This window comes from Emys orbicularis, chromosome 20 (assembly GCF_028017835.1).
Source record: "Emys orbicularis isolate rEmyOrb1 chromosome 20, rEmyOrb1.hap1, whole genome shotgun sequence".
NCBI lineage: Eukaryota > Metazoa > Chordata > Testudines > Emydidae > Emys > Emys orbicularis.
Window position 1 is genome coordinate 8,441,368 of NC_088702.1, and position 24,474 is coordinate 8,465,841.

The following is a 24,474-nucleotide window of genomic DNA, read 5'->3' on the forward strand; positions in this document are numbered from 1 at the left end:
ATTTAAATAAATTATTGGCCAATAAAGCTGAATATACATTGTGCAGATTAAACCTAAAGAATTATTCTTTTAAGAAGACGATAACCATGTGATCTAGCAAATAGGAAACTAGAGAACACCAGGGCCCAGATTCTCAGCTGGTGTAGGTCTCTTATTATTCTGGAGAAAGCCTTATTGGACCCCAGAGATATAAATGAAGAGCTTGACTGCTTTTCTAGAAAGCTGCTAACACATGCTGATTAATCTTTTCTTAACTGTTTTTAATTCTGGTCTTGGACAACTGACAATATTATGGGCCAAAATGTGAGCTTCTTACTCGTGCAAACTCCCTGAGGAAAGACAGTAAAAAAATTAGTAAAAATTATGTTAAGGACCTCAGAATTCATACCCTAATGATCCAAAGGACCTTAGGACTTGGCTCTGAACCAGGATATTTCTCTGGAGGAAGCTGTTGTGGCTATAAAAGTGGTTTTTTAAATCATCACTTTTGTTTGTCTCATCAACTCCCAGCTGGGATTTCCTCTTGCAGTTTCTGTAAACATCCATTTGTTATAATTTCAGCATTACAAACCGCAAGCATTTAAAAATCATAAATCAGCCCCTCAAAAATCATGAGATTTAATTTGGGGTCCTTTTATTGGTTCTGTTTTGACTCACACTTTGGCCATGTTTTTAAGTGAATAGGAGCAGAGCAGGATGAAGCTTAAAATTTCTCATGCTGGGTGTCTGCCTTAGGATGAATCTTTTTGGAAAGTTTTAGGTAAAACGGTTCAGGCATTTCCAAGAATGAGTTTAGGGAAAAATACGTTAACAAATTCTTGCAACAGTTTCATTGAGAAGCTTTAGTGCCTTTGTGGTTTCGAACATTGGAGATTTGAAATTTGGTAGGGGGTTTCCCTGGTGTCAGTGATGTGCCTTTTGCTGTACCTGTAAAAATTCGCCCAAATATGGGCAAGTTATGAGTCTCTGAAAATCACAGTTTGCACATGCTCAGCAGAGACTTGTTAGGGTTTGGCAGCTAAGAAGTCCAACGAGTCCATAGGCACTGAGCATACGCCATCCCTCACAGCTCCTACACACCACCAGTCTGGGCATTTACCATCCTGATAGCTCGACTGGGCATGCTCCCTCCATGAGCAGCAGGAGCAGAGATTGCTCCTTCTGGCTGCTGGAGCTGCTGTGGCACCAGGCACAGGAACTGAGGCAGCAAGCATGGAGGAGGAGGAAGCTGCCTGATCCAAGTGCAGAGGAATGATGGTGGCGAGGACTAAAGGGAGAAGAAGTTGCAAGAGCCAGAGGCTGCGGAGGAGCAGGGAGGGAGAAAGGCAGAAGCTGAGCATTGGAGGGAGAGAATAGGAGCAAAGCAGGAAGGAGACAAGCTAGGGGCACAAGGGCTACAGAACCTGGAATTTAACACAGGAGCCCTCAATCTTTGTTCCTTTGTTGTCAGCAAATAACTGTGAAACCCACTTGCAAAGGGTATGACTCATCCCATCTCCAAAGACTGGTCCATGTAGAGGATAACAGCCTACTATTGCTACCAGTTACTCCATTAACTGGTACATTAACTCCATTACATCAAGAATTGTAACTTTCAAAAACCAATAGGAGAGCACTTCAGTCTCCCTGGACACTCAATAACAGACTGAAAAGTGGCAATTCTTCAACAAAAAAACTTCAAAAACAGACTTCAACGAGAAACTGCAGAACTGGAATTAATTTGCAAACTGGACACCATCAAATTAGGCCTGAATAAAGACTGGGAGTGGATGGGTCACTACAAAAAGTACTTTTTCCCTCTCTTGATATTCACCCCTTCTTGTCAACTGTTGAGAATAGGCCACATCCACCTTAATTGAATTGGCCTCATTAGCACTGACCCCCCACTTGGTAAGGAAACTCCCATCTTTTCATGTGCTGTAATAGTTATACTGCTTATTGTATTTTTTCACTCCATGCATCTGATGAAGTGGGTTTTAGCCCACGAAAGCTTATGCCCAAATAAATTTGATAGTCTCTAAGGTGCCACAAGGACTTCTAGTTGTTTTTCCATTAACTGAAGTGATAGAGGTCTGTGTGTGGATCTGAAGGTCTGAACCCTGCTGTTGACCAAATTTTGGGGTCAATATGGTTCCACATGATGGAATTTTTTATTTTTTTCCCCCTTTATTTTTTTAATAAACTAGGAAATTACATTCCAAAAAACTATATTAAAAGAACATTAAGATTGCAAAGTCAAGCACTGACAAGTTAGGAAAAGCCAGAATGAAGATTTTCCCATGGAAACTTAATTTCTCTTGTATGTATACATTATGAAAACAGTCTTTAATTACACAATCACATAGTATTTTTAACACAGAACCCTGTCTCATTCAATGCAGAGAATGTATGGTACTTTGAGGATGAATCACGGTTGTGTAGTGAATGAGTGTTGTCTGTAGGAACTCTGCCTCATTTGTTGCAGAAGCTGAAAGGTGTGCAGGTTTTGTTTTTGTTTGTTTCTATTGTAATAGGGATGCTGCTTTTTATGACAGCTGGGACTGCAACACATGCTGCTGGGATGTGTTGGGAAAGCCAAGCAGCATACATCTTAGTGAATCTTAGGCAACTCTGGGTCTCTGTTGGGAACAGGAGATCTGGGAATAGGAGACAGACTGTGACCTGTCTGTCTAAGTACTTATCTGGACCCCCTGAAAGGTGTGTTGTGAATGAGAGATTGGAAAAAGAGAAAGGATGGTCTCCTGGTTAAAGAAGTAGAATACCACCTTGAAGAATTGAGGTATGAATACAATGTGATAAAAAACCTGCAGTAGTGAGTCTCAAGGCCCTGATCAGCTGGCTCAGATTCGTGGGGCTCGGGCTGCGGGGCTATACCATGAGCCCGAATCTGGTGACCCAGGCCAATCATGGCTGTGCCACAGGTCTTTTATCGCAGTGTAGACATACCCTTGCATAGGCGCCGACTCTCAAGCTCCCCGCCCCATCCCACCTCACCTCCGCCTCCTCCCCTGAGCGTGCCGCATCCCCGCTTCTCCCCCAGCCTCGCCACCGCAAAACAGCTGTTTCACGGTGTAACAAGCTCCGGGAGGGAGGGGGGAGGCGCAGGAACACGGCGTGCTCAGGGGAGGAGGCAGGGAAGAGGCGGGGCAGGGATTTGGGGAAGGGGTTGGAATAGGGGCAGGGAGGGGGCGGGGACTTTGGGGAAGGAATTGGAATGGGGGCGGGGCACGGGCGGAGTCGGGGTGGGGTCAGGGACAGAGGGGGGTCGAGCACCCACCAGCGCCAGCAGAAGTTGGTGCCTATGTACCCGTGGAATCTATCCCTGCCTCTGCCACAGGATTCCTATGTGATGCTGGGCTAATTGCTTAAAACAAAATTTTCACAGCTGGCCACTAATAGGGTGTTCCTCATTTTGTGTCTGCTCAATGTGAGACATCTGGGGCCAGATTTGCACAAGTGCTGAGTGCTTTGATCACTATGCAAAATGCTAAGTGCTCTGAAAAAATCAGACCATAGGCATCTCAAATTGAGCACCTGAAGTTAGTGGACACTTTTGGCCTTAATCTCTCTGTGCCTCAGTTCCTAAGCTATAAAATGGGGTAATAATGCCACCTCATCTCACAGGGGTGATATGAAGATAAATTTGTTAATGTATTTGAAGCACTCAGATGGAAAGATACATCTTTGAGGAAATTAATAACTATATATTCAGTTCAGGGTGGCGGGTTTTACATAAGATCTGGGGCCGCACATTGAATGTGGATGATAAAAAGAACTATTAAATAACTACTGATTCATTGAGCCAGGGGTCCTGTGGAAAATATACCAGGATGATCTTGTAATTCAAGACACATTATCCTTATTCTGCATGATAGTCTTAATTCTAGCATTTCCTAGTTTTTGAAGGTTAAGCTTGAAAAATCAATCAATCTTTTCATGTCGTTTTTCTGGATGTAATTCTGTGTCAGTTCCTAACCCACCCGCATCTCTGAAGGACTGAATTCCTTCCAGTCCTGCACTGAGCCACTTGACTAACATCTGTCACATATAGTTCCTTCTCCTCTCTCTCATCCTCTCTACGGTAAGAGAATTCCGTGTGCAGTAGAATGTTTTGTTTTGGTAGGGGTTTTGTTTTTGGTCCTTTATTTTGATACTTATTTCACAATCAGAAGAGGAAAAAATTAAAATTATTGGGCCAAATCCTTCAGTCCTTACTCAGTCAAAACTCTCAATGCCACTTTTCCTAAAGACTGCACAATTTACCCTCTTATTTTGTAGACATCCATTTAAACATACACAGTGCTTTGCAAACACTCAAAGGACAAGATACCAATCCCAAGCTGCCTGTAAAGACAAATATGAGACAGAAGAGTATTGTTTACAATTGGATGATGATATTTATTTTCCTTGTATGCTTACCCTGACTTCCTTGGCCAACATATTTTGTTTGGATTAATGATATATGACAACCATAAAAGCTGAGGAGAATGAAGGTCAGATTCATGCTTCATGAGGAAGGTTTGCAGCTGGTGTGATGATGGGACAAATGATACAAACAAAGTGTTGCATAATTTTTGGTTTCTTAATGTGTTAAAGTATTGGGTGTGGGGAGAGGTCAGTGATGGGGTAGATAAATAGATTGATGGATGGCCAGTTTCAATCTTGTCTGGGGCAGCTTTGAGCAAAAGTAATTACCAACTCAGATTGTAATTGTTTGTTGACTTGCAGCATGTGAAATATGTTTGATATGTCTCAGTCCAGTTCTTAGTGTAACAATTATTATTATTTGTATCATGGTAACATCTAAGGACCCCATTTTACTAGGCTGTCTGCACACAAATAACAGAGACAGTTGTTGCCTAAGAGAGCTCACGATCTAGTATCCACAGCACACTCTTAATTGGTACAATTGTTGGTGGTCGTAGCACTGAGACCAAAAATTGAAAGAACCTGGGGCAACTCAATGTACATGCTGTCAGCATTTGAAGAATTATAGCTCAGAACATGAGGACGTGCAAATCATCTTGTGCTGTTTGAGAATGGACTGTATAGACTCTCACAAAGAGCTATAAATAAAAATAATGGCATCTGAAGTTATTTGCTTAATACATACCTTCATTTCACATTCTGTACAGTCTAATCAGGCTGTCATCTATTATTGCAAAAGTGGGGAGGGCGGCAGGTATTGTTAAATCTCATGCTTCAGGGCATAAGATGATTGCTTCAGGTATGAAGAAAAACTCAATCATTCATCACATACAGAATTGCACAACTGGCCATGGAGGAGAAGAATTTGCCTTCCTGCGATTACTGGGGATGTGGGACACCAGAACAGATGGGCCAAATGTCTGATTTTCTATAACAAATTCAGGGTTCTCATCAGACATCAGCTGCGGCTCAGATATCAATTAAAAATCTGTGGGCTAAATTAAAAGGACATACAATTTTTGTATTGCTAGAAATATACTGATTTAGAAACTGATATAGTTATTCTAATACAAACCCCTTCTGTGGATGTAGGTATGTTATAAAGGTACTTTATAACAGTATAGCTTATAATCGCCTAGTTGTATTGCTTTAGTTATATTGGTTTCTAAACCAACATAATTATAACAGTACAAAAACTGTGTGTAGATCAGCCCAAAGCGAGGTATAAATGGGTCTAAGGGAATAGAAGTTGGTCATCAACACTTAGATGTCATGGTAATAAGTGCTATACAGAAACCTTAGACAGACGGAGAGGTAGGACCAAATGAAGTTGTACGTTACTCATGTGTTTTTTTGTTCTTAAGCAGAGTTTCTGTCCTGCTCTGTGTGTTATAGTTTTGACCTCAAGGACTGGGTGAATGTGCTGTACCTGACTTCACCATCTTGCACCCAGTGCATTGGGGCTCCCAGCTCCACTCTCCTGGCTCCCCAGCTCAAGGCTGAGCCCAGTTCTTCTCCAAGGTGTATATGTGTGCAATATAATCAAGGCTTAACTACAATTCTGTGCTCATGGTAGACACCTTCCAAGGTGAGTACTAAGTCTCACTTCTTCCACGACACCCACTAGACATAAGTCAACAATATTTATTATTTTATATTGTTATATTTATTATTTTTTTAATTAACTGAGCCAACATGAAGCACACATGGCTAACCTGAATAACAATTTGATCATATTGCTGTAACTCATATCCTTCCTTTGGTCAGACACTCCCTGCTATTTGGCACTCTCGCTCATTGAGTGGGATTTTCACAAGCCAGCAGTAGTCTAATTCTGCTCTCCATGCCTTCAGTGGGTAAAACTCCCCATGATTCCAGTGGGAACAGAGATAGGCCAATGTAGAGCACTTGTGAAAATCCCACTCGGTGTCTAAAATTTAGGCCCTAGACCCCGCAATTGGAGTCACATGAATAGACCCTCGGAGCTGTTTGGCGCCCCATTGACTTCAATGGGATGCTGCAGGAACATATGGGTCTTCCTAGGGAGATCTGATTGCAAGATCAGAGCCTTAAAATGCAAACTCTTTGAGGCAGCTCTTCAGTATATGTTCTGGTGGTTCTTTAACACAGTAAGCATGCCTTTGGGTACTCTAAAAATAATACTAAGGTGGACTGGGGTGATATAGTTACTCTTTTAAATGGTAGCTTGAAAAACACTGAAGTAGGCAACTATTTTTAGCTAAAATTATATGTTAAAAACAAAAAGTTAAGGAGGGAACAGGGTGTGGGGTAGGCAGTGGGGATCCTGTTGTATTAATTTTGATGAAATAAATGGGCCAAAGATATTAACATAACCACAATGTTAAACAAGGTCTGGGTTTGGTATATAGAGACCTCAGCCTGCTTAATACCATGGCAAACACACTATTAAAAGTCCTTTGAACCTTTTATTAAAGATACAGAACAGAAGGAAACACATTTGAAATGTAAAGTATTAAGTAAGGCTTTCATTTTAACAACATCCCTTGTTCCCTTTCCCTGCAGAGATTTAGAAGGAAAAACCTCTTCTTTGACTGTCTTGTAGATGTTGTTAAAGATGGTAAAAACTGGTCTTCTGGGGAAAAGAGAAGATGTTAGTTGAAATGGGCTGGAACAGTTCCTAAAGTTCAAACCGGTTTCATCTCAGGCAGTGTTGGGATTCAGGTGGAGCTGGTCGGGGTTACGACGTCACCAGGGTCCCTCTCTGGCCCGAGTTGGTCAGAACATGTCTAAGGATTAGGACAAAAAGGGTCTGGAGTCCTAGAAGATGGTGGGGGTGGCAACCAGGATGTGAAGCTCACTCCAGTAGCCTCCATCTGTTCTTCCCTCTGATTTTTTTTTTCTATTCTTCTCCCCACAAATTCTTTTTTTAAGGACCCCCAAAGGGAATGGTGGGTGGAATAGCCCATCCCCTCATTATTTTGTCTACCAATTATACCTAATATTCAACATGCCATTTTGGTTTGTTGATTTCTGGTTCCACATATTTTGTTTTTACCAACCATGATTTCAAATCAGTCCTTGAATCATATCATCATGGCCTTTATGTTCAGACTAATTCAGTTTTTCTGTCTCCCTTTTATTCCTTTTCCCATCAACTTTTCTTGTTATAGGTTATTGTATCATCTACTTTTTACAACTGAGCTCACAATTAAAGTACATTTGTCAGCCCAATTATCACAACAGCCCCCAGACATTAAACTGTGTAGAATTTGATGAGGTGCAAAAGTAACTATTAGCAGAAACATCAACCCAAGGACAGGTAGGAGTTGTAGCCTCATGTTTCTCTTGAGTGATTCTTTTTGTCTGATTAAAGGAGTGGCTTTGTTCAGAGCCAGAGGGTGAATGTGCCTGGAGAGCAGGGTGAAGAGTGAGAAAAATAATAACACCTATCTCTTATAATGCTTTTCATCTGTAGCTAACATGGCATTATCCCCATTATTAGAGATGAAGAAACAGAGGCACAAAGACATAGATTCACAGATTCCAATGCCAGAAGGGACCATTGTGATCATCTAGTCTGACCTCCTATATAACACAGACCAGGAACTTCCCCAAACTAATTCCTAGAGCAGGTCTTTAAGATAGACTTCCAATCTTGATTTAAAAATGGTCAGGGATGGAGACTCCACCACAACTCCCAGCAAATTGTTCCAATGAGTAATTACTCACTGTTAAACATTTACATCTTCTGTCCAAAAGACTAGCCAAACAACACCCAGCAGGTCAGTGGCTGAGCTGGGAATACAACCCATACTGGCAAATATTAAATGAATTCTCAATAGAGCCTTGCTAAATTTTCTTGCATCCTTTTTTATGCACTATTCTCAAAGTGTCATTTAAGTGAAGCTTTGTTCATTCAAGCATTTGCAGAAGACAAATTTCAGGCCCATGGTCAACATTAACTTAATCACAAAACAAGCAATTGATAGAGGCCAGAGTATCCAAACAGGAAAGAGAAACAATGCCATGTGACTTAAACGGCCCATCACACAGCTGGAATATTGAATTGTAATTATCAAGTACTTGGAGGAATTCACAGCAAATAATTTTCGAGCAACCATTAAGCTGGAATTTATTTGCACAAAACATTTGGCAAGTGGTTTGGAATGGCAAACAAATTAGTTAAAAAATGCAAACTGTTCATGTACAATTTGCATACAAGAAAAAGGGCTAAACTCACCAAATAAATAGTTAGCTGCAGTTTGTTCATTTTATTCTACCTACCAGTCCCTTGGCTCTAGTATTGTCAAGGGGGTTCTCAATGGTGTGTTTTGAGAAGCGGTTAGGGTTTCAGTTGAGTAATTTGTGGATTGTGGGGGGTGGGGGAAGGGATAGGTGTGCGGCTCTACACTGCTACATCCTCCCCGTGAACATTTTTGGAAATGGGAGGGCAAAATGACTGCATTCTAGAACAAAAAATTATTGCTCTTTAGAAAGCCAGGGGGGAAATATTATATTCGTTCCTGATCAGGCATTATCCAAAGTGGAAGACGATCTTTCCTGGGAGTAGAATAATCCCTCCCTTCAAATCAGCTATTGGGTTGTGTGTGCGGGGGGGTCTATTGTGGAAGAGGGCTCCCCTTAAAAAAAAAAAAAAAGCTCTGAAGTTTTCATGGGAGAAATGGATCTAACTGCAACTAGCAGGAAGAGCTTTTGCAGCTGTCTTGCTTAGAGGGTTGAAAAAACATGTCAATGAAAAAAAACACCGGCCTGCCAAACAAGAGACAATTGGGAGCTGTAACTAGGTCATGCATTCACTGCCTGCTGGAGAACTTGAAATATTGCCCAGAAGCAAGAGTTTTATGAACAGAATTATTTCCTCTCCCTTTCACTGTTAAAAGCCTGTTTTTTCTCTGTGTAAGAAAGCTATTGGTGTGCAGCAAACATACATCTATGCATCTGAAGAAGTGAGGTTTTTACCCACGAAAGCTTATGCCCAAATAAATCTGTTAGTCTTTAAGGTGCCACCAGACTCTTTGTTGTTTCAGCAAACATACACACGTCCCTAGTAGATGAGTAGAAGCAGGTGGGAGCTCCACCAGAATCAGCTGCATTACCCAGCGTTTGGGGAAGGGAGCAGCAGAGTCCTTCAAAGCTTCCCTGTGTATTATTAGCAGGGAAAGAAGGAGGTGGTGTGCTACTCTGGAACCTCCCACATGCTTTCTACCGTTAGACCTCCCCTTGGCAGCTACCTCTTCCAAACCCTCCTGCCCGCCCACTGAACTGCTATATGTGATCCCTCAATACCAGCCTTTGCTCTGTGGAATCTTCTCCTGTTACACTGCAAACACTGCTTATTCCAAGTCATAAGCAGCTGAGAAGATCTGACCAGAAGGCACTCAACATGGGTAAGAAACTGTCCCCAGTCTGCAAGTAGCATTAGGCATGAAGACCCACAGTTTTGGCTGGTGGTTCCAACCTGTTATCCTGCTGCTGTTGGTATTTGCAGAGGGCAGCATTTATCCTTTGGAACTTCCTACCTTTCCCCTAAGCAGGGACTTGCGGATTTGCTACTGCGTAACCAATGCAGAGTATATGTAAGGAGCAGTGTGGGCTAACGTTTTGTTGGACCGATAAAAAGTTTTTCTTTAAGCTACTTAAACTAACTAAAAATAAGACTAAGTTTTAAAATCTTTAAATGCATCTCTTGGTATGTGAGCAACAGCTGCATTTGTTTGTTTCAGAATTTGGAAGCTGCATGAAATGTGTGATAACAGTAATCTTGCTGAGTGACTAATTCTCCCCTCCTTTAAGGGAGACTGTCAGGTAGCTAAGGACCAACATTTAACATTGTATTTACTTGCTTTCTACAAATCCTACTACTAATATAAACTCCTTTTGGAAACATTTTTCGGGAAAACAATGAACACAAGTAGAGAATTTTTTTCTTTAGATATAAATATTCCCCTATATTATTTACAGCCTGAACTAGTATATTGTGCTTGTCATGGTACATGAAAAGGTGCTTGGAGACCATGGTAAAAAACTTATAGAGGCAGAAAGCTAAACTGACTAGACTGGTTTAACTGTCCAACCTGAATGTTTCCTTTTTGCAGTTCTGACAGCATAAATGGTGAAAAATAAACTAGAATTTGGGGTCTGTTTGTTTATTAGGAGGGTTTGATTAGTAACACAGACAAGGCTCCTGTCATAATGACTGCAGTGTACATGCCTAAAGAGTGATCCGAATACCATACATGTAGAGAAAACTATGTCTCTGTGCCATGCTTCATGGATTTCTGATGAGCCCTAAATCAATCTCCGATGGGAGAGGAGGGTGAGGGTGAAGCCCTCTTGTGCAGGCTTTTAGAGTTGAGACAGAATCCTCAATCTCCATGATCATGAGTGATCTGTTGTTTGGGTGGGATGGGGTGGGGTCTTGTCTTGCTTTTTCACAGGAGTGTTACTTTTGGCCCTTTCATCCTGCTAATGCTTAGGTTGTGACTGTTGAACAATGGCATAATTACTGCTGTTGTCCTCCAGGTCTGCTGTATACTCCCATCAGTTTAATGTGGGCAAAGTTATGTCATAAAACTAACTTATTTGTCTACCTCCTTTTTTAATATGTTACCGGATAAGTTAAACATAATCTTGTAGCCTGATAAAAGAACTGCCGGTTTGTTCAAACTCTAACAAGCAGATGATGTGCAAAAGACACTCCACCAATCTAATGCTTCCAGTATGAAGAGGAAAACTAAAGACTTAATCCCATTTGATTTGCTGTAAATGGGTTCTTCCCCCCCCCCCCAAAAAAAAAAAAAAAGAGTATAGCACAGCCATGCTTTAATGTAAGCTAATTTACAAAGCATACTGTAGTAGTGGTGGGCTGTGTTGATCAATGTGAAAGGTCTTTTAGGCTCGTGATACAAGTTTTTGTTTTAGGGGAGGCAGTTATAACTTGTCTATAAGAATTTACTGTTGCTGAATCATGGTACACAGTGTCTAACTCAGAAATTGTGCAATCATATACATAAAAGGGTAGTTGTTTAGTGGTGTAGTTAAACATGCTGGAATCTTTCATACTCCTTTAACCTCAAACATATTGCTTTAAACCAAATTATGTAGGAAGGTATCCCTTGATTGTGCAAATGTCTGTTACATTGAACTAACTAGCATGCAATACTCTATCCAGAGGCTAAAACAGTTTTTATTATCATATTGCATGTTGTAAATCTATAAAATCTAGTCTCTTTAGGCAGACTTCCAACAACTCCCATTTTATCCTAACAGTCTGCAAATTTACTGTAGCTGCCTCAGTAGGCTTTATAGCTCAGCCATATAATGTAACAGCCAGGTTGCATAAGCATAAAGGGAATGACCTTTTTATTTTTAAAAGATTGTTCTTTTCAGAAATTATACTGAAAATAGGCTCCCACTTCCCATTTTTATCACTTGCATGGTACCCAGTGTCTTTGGGCTTCCTTGTATTTCCATGGCATCTTTGACCTAAAAATCTGAAAGCACTTTACTGCTATTTATTAAAAGTCTACAACCCCCTGGGACTAACATGATCCAACGGCTGGAAGTTGAAGCTAAACAAATTCAGACTAGAAATAAGGCACATATTTTTAACAGTGAAAGTAATTAACCATTGGAACAATTTACCAAGGGTCATGGTGGATTCTCCATCACTGACAATTTTAAAATCAAGATTGGATATTTTTCTAAAATATCTGCGCTAGAAATTATTTTGGGGAAGTTCTATGGCCTGTGTTATACAGAAGGTCAGACTGGATGATCACAATGGTCTCTTCTGGCCTTAGAATCTATGAAAGTATTATTCCCAAACAGGCACAGAGAAATTAAGTGACTTGCCCTAGGATCATACAGTGAGTCAGCAATAGCTACAAATAGGCATCTTGAGGTTAGTCCCCTGTTCTGACCACCAGACTAGAGCAGGGGTTCTCAACCTTTTTCTTTTTGAGGTCCCCCCAACAGGCTATAAAAATTCCATGGGCCGCCTGCACCACCATAACTGTTTTTCTGCATATCCACTAGATTAAAAGCCAGGGCTGGCGTTAGGGGTAGCAAGCAGGGCAATTGCCCAGGGCTCCATGAAGCTAAGTTACTTGGGCTTCAACTTCAGCCCTGGGTGGCAGGATGGTGGCAGGGCTCAGGCTTCAGCTTTCTGCCCTGGGCCCCAGCGAGTCTAACACCAGCCCTGCTCTCTGGTTTATTTTGGCAGACCCTCTGAAACCTGCTTGAAGCCCCCCAGGGGAGCCCAGACCTCTGGTTGAGAACCCCTGGACTAAAGGATACAGTCTTCACTTTCTGACTTTGTACAGCATGTTATATCATTTAGCAGAACTTGGTGTGGTTAAAAAACTAGGGTGGGGATGAACTGTCATTCTCGGGGATGACCTTTGGTTGTATGGGGGTCCTTGGAATCATCAAAAGAACGGCCCTTTACTATTTCCATGAGGTCATGAAAACTGTCTCCCCCAACTTTAAACCCTGCTGGATGTCAGGAGAGGGGGCGCTGCAGGCCCCTGAGGTCTGTTCCTTCACTGTTCTGTTGGGAATTATGGTTCATATCTTCAAAACAACTATAAATGTTGCAGCAGGCCATCCATATACCCTCTTGTTAACTAGAACAGAGGTTGCCAAGCTGTGGCCTATGGAGCACTTGCTGGTGGTTGATTGATTATGAGCTGGCTGCTCACATGGGGCTGGCTCACCTCTTGGTTTAAGATGTGGGAAACAGGACAGATAGAAGAGGAAGACGAAATAAAGAGCAAAAGAGGAAAACTAAAGACTTAATCCCATTTGATTTGCTGTAAATGTGTTTCCAACATCTACCAACATCAGAATGGCAGTGTCTTACTCTCACTTTGCACAGGGGCAAATGATTGCACAAGATACAGGGAAACGAAGAATCAAGCCTAGTGCGACATCTTTGTGAAAAAGGACAAAACACTCTGCACTAAAAACATAGCTGCCATGCGAGCAATTGCTGTAATTGCCACAAGGCTGTTATCTTTATGGTGACCGAGAGGGGAGGTGGATTGCATGGCATAGGAGCTTAGTCAATAAAGATATCCTCCACGTTTTGGGGGGGAAAAACCTCAAGTATTCCTGATCTAGCAGTAAACTGAACTAGCTACTTATCCCAGTCACACTGTGATAAATGACAGTAGTTTGCAAAGCATGTTGGTCTTTCGCTAGATTTCTATTACAAATACAGTCCAACTTCAAGGTATTCTAAACATTCAGTCAGACGCCAAGATAGCTGGGAAGCTGCATTTAATGACGACTATTAGTATGTGTAATGACACGTTAATATCTCTAATGTAAACATTTTTATCAACATCTTGCTACAAAAATGGTACAAATAGCAGATTCATGACTTGTGTGTTCATGAAGAGTCTGACCCAAAATACAGTGAAAGCTATATGTCAACTTCAAACAGATGCTCAACAGTTTATTACAACAGAATATTTGAACAAGTAGGGAAGGAACGGAGAGAAAGTGGGAGGGAAGGAAGAGGAGTAAGGGGAGGGAGGGGAAGAGGAAAGGCAGGGAATGTCACCATCTTGCCCTAGGTTATCTCTAGCAAACATTCTAGTTTAAGCGGTCTCTTCCTTTATTAATCTGCAAAAGAACAACGTATTTGTGCAATACTAATCTAGTACTGGTCTAATCCATGTTTTGTCCCTGCTAATTTAGCTGACTAGGAAAAATAGGATGGAGTTTAGTTATATGTATCTATTTTTAATAAAGTTTACATTGTGCCTTTCGGGGCTTAGACATTCAATTGTGTGGAATACATCAGATTTTCTGTCCTTTTGTCTATTTTCAGACAATCTTCTAAGACAGCCTATTTAGTACTAAAGAGCCCTCGCTTTTTTGAGGAAATCATGTTTTAAAGTAACAAACCTCAGAAGGTAGTGTGCGGATTCTACAAAGTAACTTGTCATCTTTGTTTTCTAAAGAATAGCAACCTGATTTAATGGGGAAATACAGCTGTCACATCCTATTGAGTTGAAGGTGTCAGATTCTGTAGGGTTTGTTTTGAAGAACTTGTTTGTCACAATATAAGATTATAACACAATGGTGAAAATGAGCAAAATGGCAAGTCATTTATCAGGCAGATGCTTGAAGCACTGCAGTCAGCTGCAAAGCAGGCATTACATTATTTGGTCCTGCTCAAAATTGTCTCAATTTATCACATTGCTGCTGGCTGCTTATTATTTGTATAAGATGGGGGTGGGGAGGGGCAGTTGGACTCTCCATCCATGTTGGAATGGGTTCAGCAGGACTGGAGCATTGTGACTATAGCAGTGCAGAATTGTATACTCTGATAAGGGTGTATAAACTTGCCATGTGGTGTTGATGTGTTTTTAAACAGTGCGTCAGGATAATATTTTCTTGATCCTAGATAGTTATTTGTTAATGTAAACCTGAAACAGGAATCCTGTGACTGTCTGGAATACTGACTGTTACAGTAGCAACTGCTATACAGTAGATTTTTATTATTATTTTATTCAACTGTCAACCATAGTGCTCCTAAGTAGTTAAAACGAATATGCTCCTGCATTGATACAAAGGGAGCCAAGAAACCTTTAGAAAGAAGGCTAGTAACTGGCAACTGTCTGTCCAGTGTCTGTTTGCTGAAGAATGCACCTGTACCACTACTTCTACATGACCTGGGTATGGTGTTTATCACAGTCCTGATTTGAAAGTGATCAACAGCTCCAAATTGTGAGGCTTTGTGCCAAAGAAACATGTGTAGTCCATGGAGCTAGCTTTAGCATTTATTTTATTCAGCAGTAATGTAAGGAACCCTCAGGCCTGTATCCTGTAAGACATTGGCTTCAGCGGTTAGCATAAGGCTTGAGGCCTATGGACTTTGGCACTGATAAATGGCCTGCTGGTCACTCCTAAATTTTGGGGAACTGAGAATAGAACGGTTAAGGGGGAAGTTGGTCCATAATGACACCAGCCAACCACAGGAACATGAGCAACACCAGCTTTTGGATATCTTAGGATGGGAACATCTTCAGATGTCTAACCACAAGAGTGCCATGTCAATGAATTGACATATATGATAAGTTGAGATCTTTAATATACTAATCTATAGGGGAAGGGCACCCCAACATTAGTAGGGCGAGGAAATACAAATAAGGAAGGGGGAGAAACCCCTACTGAAAATGCATTAAATATAGTGGCATCAGCATACCATATTATAAAAGTTGTATCCCAGTGTGGGCAGGAGGAGCGAGAGATGTAGCCCTTGGGTGGTGCCAGAATGATGACCACTAGGGATGGTGATGAGGAAAACAATGGCTAACATTTCAGGTTGTTCTGCAAGGGATGGTGTGAGTAGACACATGTTCAGATCTACGTTCTGTAGTTTCTCTGTCTTTCTGGGTTAGAGTGTTTGTGACTTTGCTAAATGTATTGATAAACTATTGCAAATACAGAAGGTTTCCCAAAGTGTGAGTGCTGCAACTGTGCACAGTGGGGTTCCCAGCTGAACTAATTATAATAATACTGGGCCTGATTTTGGGACAAGAACCTGTCAAATCTCAAAGTGATAACTGGGAATTCTTAAGTATTCAATATAGTTAATATATGATTCATAGATCGGGCTACACATGGAATGCACCTTGAATCCACTCAATTCCTGCTTGAACCTTTAAAGCACAGAAGAACACTTGTTTTCAGTTCCTCTACTGCTTTATCTCCCCTAATAAAGGAACAAGCCCTGAGTCTCCAGCCAGATTTGAACTTCACCTGCTGCTTGTCAGATTCCTCCACTGACACTTGTCAGGTTCCTTCCCAGTCTCTGGGAACGTGGACTCGCAGCTGAGCTGCCCCCACTTCTGCTGGTTGAGACTAGTTGAAGAGTGCAGATAGGGATCAATAAAGGTTACAGTTAGCAGGAAGTTACAGTTACAGTTAGATGGAGTGCTGAGGAGCAGAAGCTGGGGAACTGAGTTTCTAGCAGTGAGGAGGTGGTACAGGTGAGGATTCCCACTAAGCAAAACACTCTGCACTACTGGCCCCCAACCAGCTTCTAAATCTCTAGAAACAGCCACTCCCAGGGTTAATACCCAGAAGAGGCCTGCACAGTGCTCCTACAATAATAAAATGGGTTAGTCAAATGGAGCAATCTGTCTAGCTGAACTCTTGACAGTGCTTCACTACTAATCCCTAAAACCTTTCACAAATCAAGTCTTCCTAAATCCCCGATGTTTATCTGACTGCTTATGATTCAGTCATTTGGTGTTAAATTGCAGGATGGGACTTCTTGAAAACTAAGAAGACTAAGACCCAAACTTTCTTCCATTTTTGGATCTCCAACCTGACATGCTGGGCCTCGTTTTCAGAGGTCTTGAGTTCTCTCAACTTTTATTGGTCCATGGGATTTGTGGGTGGCACTTCTGAAAACTGGGTCTAAGGTCTCTTAAGCTGAGCACCAAAAGTCAGTGAACTCTTTGGAAAATGTGCAGGTTAATAACTTGGAGATATCTAACCTTTTTTTTTTTTTCTCTCCTCTGTCATCAGCAAAATGTGGAGCATGTGGTCCTGGGTACAAGACTCCTTTAGATGCCATGAAAGGCAAGTCCTGTCAACTGCGTTCTGAAATCTAGGTTATCAAAAAAAGAGCTTTATTGAACTACCTTCAGATTAAGTGAAGATTAACAAGAGGCCTTTTGGGTGTAGCATTAGCTAACTCTATTCTGCAGCTGGCATAATGGAAGGGCTGACAAGCCCTTGTAAGGGGTAGGGAGATTCCCTGGTCTCTCCATCTTCAGGATAATTTTTTTGAAAGTGTGTGCACTTTACATTCACGGGGCCCTTCAGAAATATCTCTGATCCAGGGATGAGTCCTCCTGGAGCAAAGATGGGGTAATAGAACCCCAAACTGCGAATGGGCCACACCACAGGCAGGGAAATCCCCTTCAGACTGACCCCTGCCTAGTGTGCTTTCCTGCATAATGAAGACTCTGATAATATCTACCCCACCCCACCCCTGAAGAAGACTAAGGAGGAAGGTTCCCAACCTCCAGTTCAGGGGGGCTGGAACCATTTTTAAAGTGGGGGTGCTGAGAGCCATTGAACCAAACTGTAAACTCTGTATATAATGGAAACCACTTCAAGCTGGGGGTGCAGCAGCATCCCCAGAACCCCTAGCACCTATGCTCCAGTTGGGCAAATCCAACCCAGTGAGAGATTCCTCCAAGGCTTGCTTTGGGGATAGCGTGGAGCTGATTTGTGTAGACCTAAACAAGCTCTCTGCCTTGCAAGGTCCCAGAGAGGAGATTGTGTACCTGCCCTGTATCTACAGAAACACTGGGATAGAGAAGCCTGACTATCTGGCAACAGTGGATGTTGACCCCAAATCTCCACACTACTGCCAGGTACTCCCCGTCAAGATTCTGGCTCTAATCCTCTTTACTTAGCCTGGGCTGATTCCAGGCAGCTTTACTGCCATTTAGTAACACTCTGTAGCTGCAGCTCCTTGAACCCCTTCAAAGGGAAAAATTTTCTGTGCTTGCCAGTGGTGGCTAACTGGGGACCTGATGCACCAAAATTTAGAGGACTCTGAACAATCTCTCTCTCTCTCTCTCTCATATCTATCTATCTATCCTGGATGGATTTTTGTCTTGTGCCCACTCCTAAGCCATTAATTTTCCTGCCAAATGGGGCAGGTCAGCTTTATGTTGCCATTTCTCCTTCTGCTCCACTTCTTGCTATCCTATCCGGGACCTCCTAAAATTAAGGTTAGATCCCAAGGGTCCTGCCTTAATCTTTCTTTGTCTGCTGTCTCCTTGGTATTTGACTCTGGTAGATCTTTCTCCGTGACCACTTTCAAATAGATGTCTCAGTATTGACTATCAATCTAACTTCATGTTACGTTTCTTAGAGATGTGCAGCCAGTTCACAATGAAACCCCAAACCATGGGTAACTCAACTTGTTTCCTATTTCATTAGAAACGCTAAACTCAACCTTCCTCCAAAAGGTTCCTCTTGGATTTGCCTGGTTTATGATTTCACATAAAAGCTATATGAAACTTGGTGGCTTAGCAGTGTGTTTGCTTTGAGTTTTCAGCCTCTTTCTAAACTTGGTCTTGGGAATCTTCCACGGATTGCTGAAGGCTAATATTTATCTGTTGTTCCAGGTCTCTTTCAAAGCCTTTCTGTGCTTAGTAAACATTTGAGTAGCTCCCTCTGAAACCCCATTGTCAGTAGGTATTGAGCAAGATTACTAATCACTGCAGGATCAAATTTGTTTGGAGCATCCAACAGGTTTGACAGTTACTTGTTTGTTTAAGGTGAGTAAATTGATCCTGCTTTAGGAACTCTATAAAACTAATCTGTTCTGTCATAAAATGGGAAAGCACAATCTTCCTGGCCAAGACTACTGCTTTCAGTTAGCTGGTAAAACTGTATTTTAGAACCAATTGGTACATGGTTAAAAAAAGTGTAATCTAAACTGCATTTAAAAATACTAGATATTTGTATGTCTCAAAATGCTTAATGCATTTTAGCCTCAGATCTCTAGCATTACAATGCACCTGAGGGGCAGTTTATCTGTGTTGACAGGACATCTTGTCACAACTGTTCCTTTGCATAACTATTGTTAAGACTCTTACTGGAGGGGTGCAGTTTCTTAAGCACTGATCTCTCCATGTTTCTTAAATGCACACAATATGCTACTAACGACCAGCCGCCAGAGTGTAAAGTATTATTAACTCCAGTCAGTTTGCCACAACTTGTCCCAACTGAAATCGGATAAACCTTGTAAAGTCAGACTGTTGCTGCCTACATACAATTATTCTTTTCTCTCTATCACTGTTCTGTGTCTCTTGCAACTGCTAGCCAGTCTTTCTACCTTCCAAATATTAGATACATTTAATAGCACACCCATTAAAAAACAAATGTTAGGACGTCATGATGTCCAAATTCACGTGCGATGCTGTCACGGGGCTCTCTACTCACCGCTAGAGCACCTCCTTCTGGCTACATCTGGGAATTATCTCTGCCAAGCCAACAACCCTTCCTGCAGTTGCACTCTGTCACTCTGTCTTGCTCTCTCAGGACTTAACTGCTCTTGCTTCATTTTTTTGGCCTTCCAGCCAGATCATTGCGGTTTTCCCTTTCTGGGGAAATCATGTGCCTCAAAGTGTCTCAGGACTCACTGTCCCTGTCATTCTTCTCTTTCACTGCCCCTTAATGGTGCCACTTCCAGTGGCTTCTAGGGGATCCCAAGCCCATGGGAAACCAAGGCCCACCCTCTACACTGGGTTCCAGCCCAGGGACCCTACAACAAGGTATCAAGTCTGCATAGTCCTATCCCTTACTGCTTTATCCCTGGGTGACCTCACCTTCTCTCACCCTAACAGTGAATGCATGCCTGCCCATCACTCTCAGCTACAGGCCCCTCCTGTTCCTCTTCAGCTGAGCTTCATCTCTAGTTAGTCCTCCTTGTTCCCTGGCTCCTCCTCCAGGTGCAGCCTAAGCATTTAATTGGTCCATCTGGCCACCTTAACCTCTTAACCATCTGGCCACCTTAACCTGGGATGGACACCCAGTCACAGATGCACAGAGAGTGATTTGCCCAATATCACACATGATGGAGGTAGAGAGCCAGGAATAGAACTCAGGAGTCCTGGGTCCTGGTCTCCTGTGCTAAAGACCCAGAATGGGATTTTCTTCAAAACCACCTAAGGGATTGAGCATCAAGGGATTCTTAAACTACTCTGAAAATCTCGGCCTAGAACTACTCACTGGATAACATCAACAATTTCCCTCTTGTTTCCTATGCTATGTCTGTATTTCTAAAGAACTGTTTTTCTTAGGACTGCCCGTCTTACAGACTGAATCTGAACCATGCCTTTGACTTCATAGGTGATCCACCGCCTGCCCATGCCCAACCTCCGAGACGAGCTCCATCACTCTGGGTGGAACACCTGCAGCAGCAGCTTTGGGGACGTCACAAAGAAACGGAACCGGCTGCTTCTTCCCAGTCTGATTTCTTCCCGCATTTATGTGGTGGATGTGGGCACAGACATGCGGGCTCCCAGGATTCATAAGGTATGTCTGAGGTGACTCCAAGAGATGTATCTCACTTAGGAGATGGGAACTAAAATTTCCCACTTATGAATGTGAATGAGGAAATCCAGAACAATTTTTTAGGGCTTTTGGGGAACCTTAAGAACTGGTCAGTCTCAAAAGTCTTAGAATTTTTAAGAAAGTTAATCTTCTTTGGCTGTGGAAAAAGAGTAAGTTCTCAAATCCTTGAGTTCTATATGTAGAGCAACACCCCCTCCCTCAACCTGATGTAAATTGGTGCCCGCAATGTCCAACTTGTAGTTCAGGGTAACTTTGCTTCTTTGGGTAACAAGCGTGACTAAACAGTACATACAAGGGGATGAGGGGGGGAAAAAACTGCTCTAGAGCAATGACGTCTGCTTTGAACTAGCTCACTTGATACGCCAAAATTACCTCCTTTTTCTAAGTACCAAAACTGCCAGCTTAAGCTGGCCCCTGAAAATCAGGCAGTGTTCTCTTTGCCTTTAATACAATCCCCAGTAATAAAGATGCTGCAGTCACAATTTAGCTGACTGGTATCTTGCTGATTCACAGACAGACTAGACTCCATCTAGTTCTCCTGGGCCTGGTCTACACTACGACTTTAATTCGGATTTAGCTGCTTTAATTCGAATTAACGCTTGACCCGTCCACACAACGAAGCCATTTAATTCGAATTAAAGAGCCCTTTAATTCGATTTCTGTACTCCTCCTCGACGAGAGGAGTAGCGTCAAAATCGGTATTGTTAATCCGAATTAAGGTTAGTGTGGCCGCAATTCGATGTTATTGGCAATTCAATGTTATTGGCTACCCACAATGCAACGCTCTGGAAATCGATGCTACTATGGTAGCTTGGACGCACACCACCGAATTAATGGTGCCTAGTGTGGCCGAATACATTCGAATTTATAAAATCGGTTTCCTAAATTCGAATTATATAAATTCGGATTAATCCCGTAGTGTAGACATACCCCTGGAGATGTATTGAGGGAACAGACAACTCCAGTGTGTCACAGACAGCTCTGACTTTCAGACGTACTGAGTAACTCGTGGCCACTGGTTTCACATAACTTGTCTTTTGAATAGAGACATGCTTTCAATGTAGCAGCAGGGTACGCGTTCTTCAGGAGAACCACTTAGTGACAGTGGAATTGATTAAAATTTATACAAACTTGTACCTTTGAACTTCAGGCAAGCAAAGCACTGGGGTTTTGTTTATTCTCTCTTTATATAGTTCAAGCTGGGCAAACAACAGATTTTTCAGTTCACTTGCAATTGAAAAGGAAATTAGTTTGGGGCTGAACAAAACATTTTGTTTAACCCAAAATGATACATTTTGTTTAAATTTCAAGCATTTTTTTAACTTTTTTTTAAATTTTGAAACAAATTCATCAAATGGGAAAAATCTAAATGTTTTAATTTTTTTCCTGAATAGTTTCGATGTCTCCCCCCCCCCCCAAAAAAAAAAAAAAAAACAGTTCAGTGAAATTGACATGAATTCATGAAATGTTTCGATGTCACCAAATCTGCATTTTTTTGCTGAATAAATTTTTCGGTTGAAAAATTTTGCCCAGCTTTATTCATAGTTTCCTTCTCTCTGTCTGGCCAAGCCCAGAACACACAGGGGTTGAGTTTTCAAGTGGAAAAAATCCAACAGCCTAGAACTTTGAAGAGTTGTTAAGATGGCAGGAAACCCTCCTCGATGGGGATGGGGGTTGACACTCTGATTTTGACTGGGGGTGGCCTGACCAAGGAGGGATTGACTATGTGCATATAAACTCTCCTTAGATGATTGAGCCAGTGGATGTATTCTGGAAGTGCGACTTAGCCAATCCCCACACAACTCACTGCTTGGGCAATGGTGAGATCATGATCAGCAGCATGGGAGACCCATCTGGCAATGGCAAAGGTATTTATCCCCCTTAGTCATTCAAGCGAAGGAATCCTTGCTATAAAACTGGCAGCCTTGTTGAGAACTTGCAATCCTTTTGAGCTGCTGGCCAGCTTAGCAGCCCTGTAGCCAGAAGTTCTCTACTTTACCACAGAATAGGTACTTCAGGAGGCGTGGGAGGGCAAATTTCACAAACACAGACCCCTGTCAATGTGATTCAATCCTGACTTGGAGTACCCACCTCCAGTGTTATAGGGGAGTTCAGGATCTAGGGCGCATTCAGTCCTTGAGAGCTTTGAGCCTAACAAGGGGACAATTGTGAATGTTTGTAGTTTGGACACTTGCCAGCAGGTGTACTAGGCTGAGACTAATAGGACTTTCTTATTGCATGGTTGCTGTCAGTTGTTAACTAGGATAGGGCTGATCCCCCAGATGTGCTGGCATTGCTTTTCAGAACACAGGGAACTGAAACACTTTGGTTTAGAAGAGAATGCTACATGTCTGGAGCTCTGTGGCTCTGTCCCCATTCCCTTCCTCCTCCTCTACCCGGGGCTCCATGCCCACCATCCAGATCCCTGCTTCCCTTGTCACCACTACTCTCCCCCAGTCCTCCTCAGGCCCAGCTTCTCCATTGCACCCCTACAAACCCTCCTTGTAAGGCTCTGATTTCTGTTAGTCCAGTCTACAGACAACTTCCTCGTTAGGCAAGTTAAGCAGCTGCCTCTGATACATGTTGGCAGCAGCAGAGAAATTCCTCTGCCTGCAGCACCAGGCAGTCTGGGGCCCCTGGTTTTCCTCTGAATCAGGCTTTTACCGTTTTCTGATTTGCACCCAAATCAATATCTTGTGCCCATCGATACCTAGATTGTTCCCTGAAATTTTGGAATTGATCAGATCCTCGGTTCCAAAGTTATCGCATACAGGCCAACAGAAATGCCATTGAGTTGTGCTGGGCCTCACTTTGCTTGGTCAGTTGGGATATGTATCTGGTTAGGAGGACACTTATGTTAAGATACTTCATTGTTGAATCTTTGGGAGGAAATTCTCTTTGAGTTAATTTGCTTACTGTTAGAAATACTAATGAAAGCCCTTGCAATGGAAAGCACAGAAAAAACAGCTCCTTCCAGAAAGCTTTCTCCACGCTCCCTCAGAGTACATGTAACATGCTACAGCCTATTAGAGGAAGAGTTCACTATTGCATTGTGTCTTATCCTGCTTAAGCTCTTAAACTGGGTGATTAAAATCAAACAATTTGTTTGTTTTGTTTTGTTTTTGGCATCAGGTGGCTTTATCTTGCTGGATGGAGAGACTTTTGAGGTGAAGGGGAACTGGGAGAAAGGATCCAACATCCCTGCACTTGGCTATGACTTCTGGTACCAGCCACGGCATAATGTCCTGATGAGCACGGAATGGGGAATCCCAAAAGTCTTGGCAAATGGGTTAGACCCAGCAGACCTAAAGACTGGTGAGGGCGTGTTTGTTTAAAATTCGGTGACATTCTGGTCCAGCTTTCAATAAAGCGAGGACTGCATCCAGGGACTCTCCTGTCACCAGTGGAGGCTGGTGATTTCAGAGTACATAGGCAAAATTGTCATGTAAAGATGTCTGCAGAGCTAGTTTACACCAGTTGTTAAAGATCACAATGTATATAACCCCAAACAAGGCAGGACAAACCTACTCTTAGTGTTCTTTAATAGTTCTAGCTGGTGACATCAGAAGTTCAGCAAAACCTTGGGCACATATGAACTAGACTGGCCACAAGGGCTGTTATGGAGCTGTACTCAGTGTCAGAATTCAGCTGTGAGGAGGGAGGGGCATCTCAGTTTAGTCTGACCTCCCCTCAAAAGGTCATCTTGTTCTTCTCTATCACCTCCACGGGAGACAGTCACATACCCAAAACGTTGGAGGCCACTCATACTGCTTTTGAAAAGACCCATATGTAGCTAACCTGGGGTGTTCAGCTCTGAAGGATCAATGGATTGAGACCCTCTGTCCTCCGGTCTCCCATTGAACTCAGTCTTTCTCTGTTTTCTACTGCACACGGGCCAAGATGTTGTAGTGACAAGAATCC

At 42.3% G+C, this 24,474-nt stretch overlaps 1 protein-coding gene across 1 annotated transcript in view; it reads left to right on the forward strand.

Annotated features, from left to right (window-relative positions):
• The first annotated feature begins 9,704 nt into the window (after positions 1-9,704).
• Positions 9,705-24,474, forward strand: part of SELENBP1 (selenium binding protein 1) — a 29,424-nt gene continuing 14,654 nt past the window's right edge. Inside the window, exons 1-6 of the mRNA XM_065420145.1 lie at positions 9,705-9,818; positions 16,981-17,034; positions 17,725-17,837; positions 20,329-20,514; positions 22,301-22,421; positions 23,686-23,868. Of these exons, the coding sequence (XP_065276217.1) occupies positions 9,815-9,818; positions 16,981-17,034; positions 17,725-17,837; positions 20,329-20,514; positions 22,301-22,421; positions 23,686-23,868 (661 nt within the window). The 5' untranslated portion in view covers positions 9,705-9,814. The remainder of the gene's footprint in view (positions 9,819-16,980; positions 17,035-17,724; positions 17,838-20,328; positions 20,515-22,300; positions 22,422-23,685; positions 23,869-24,474) is intronic.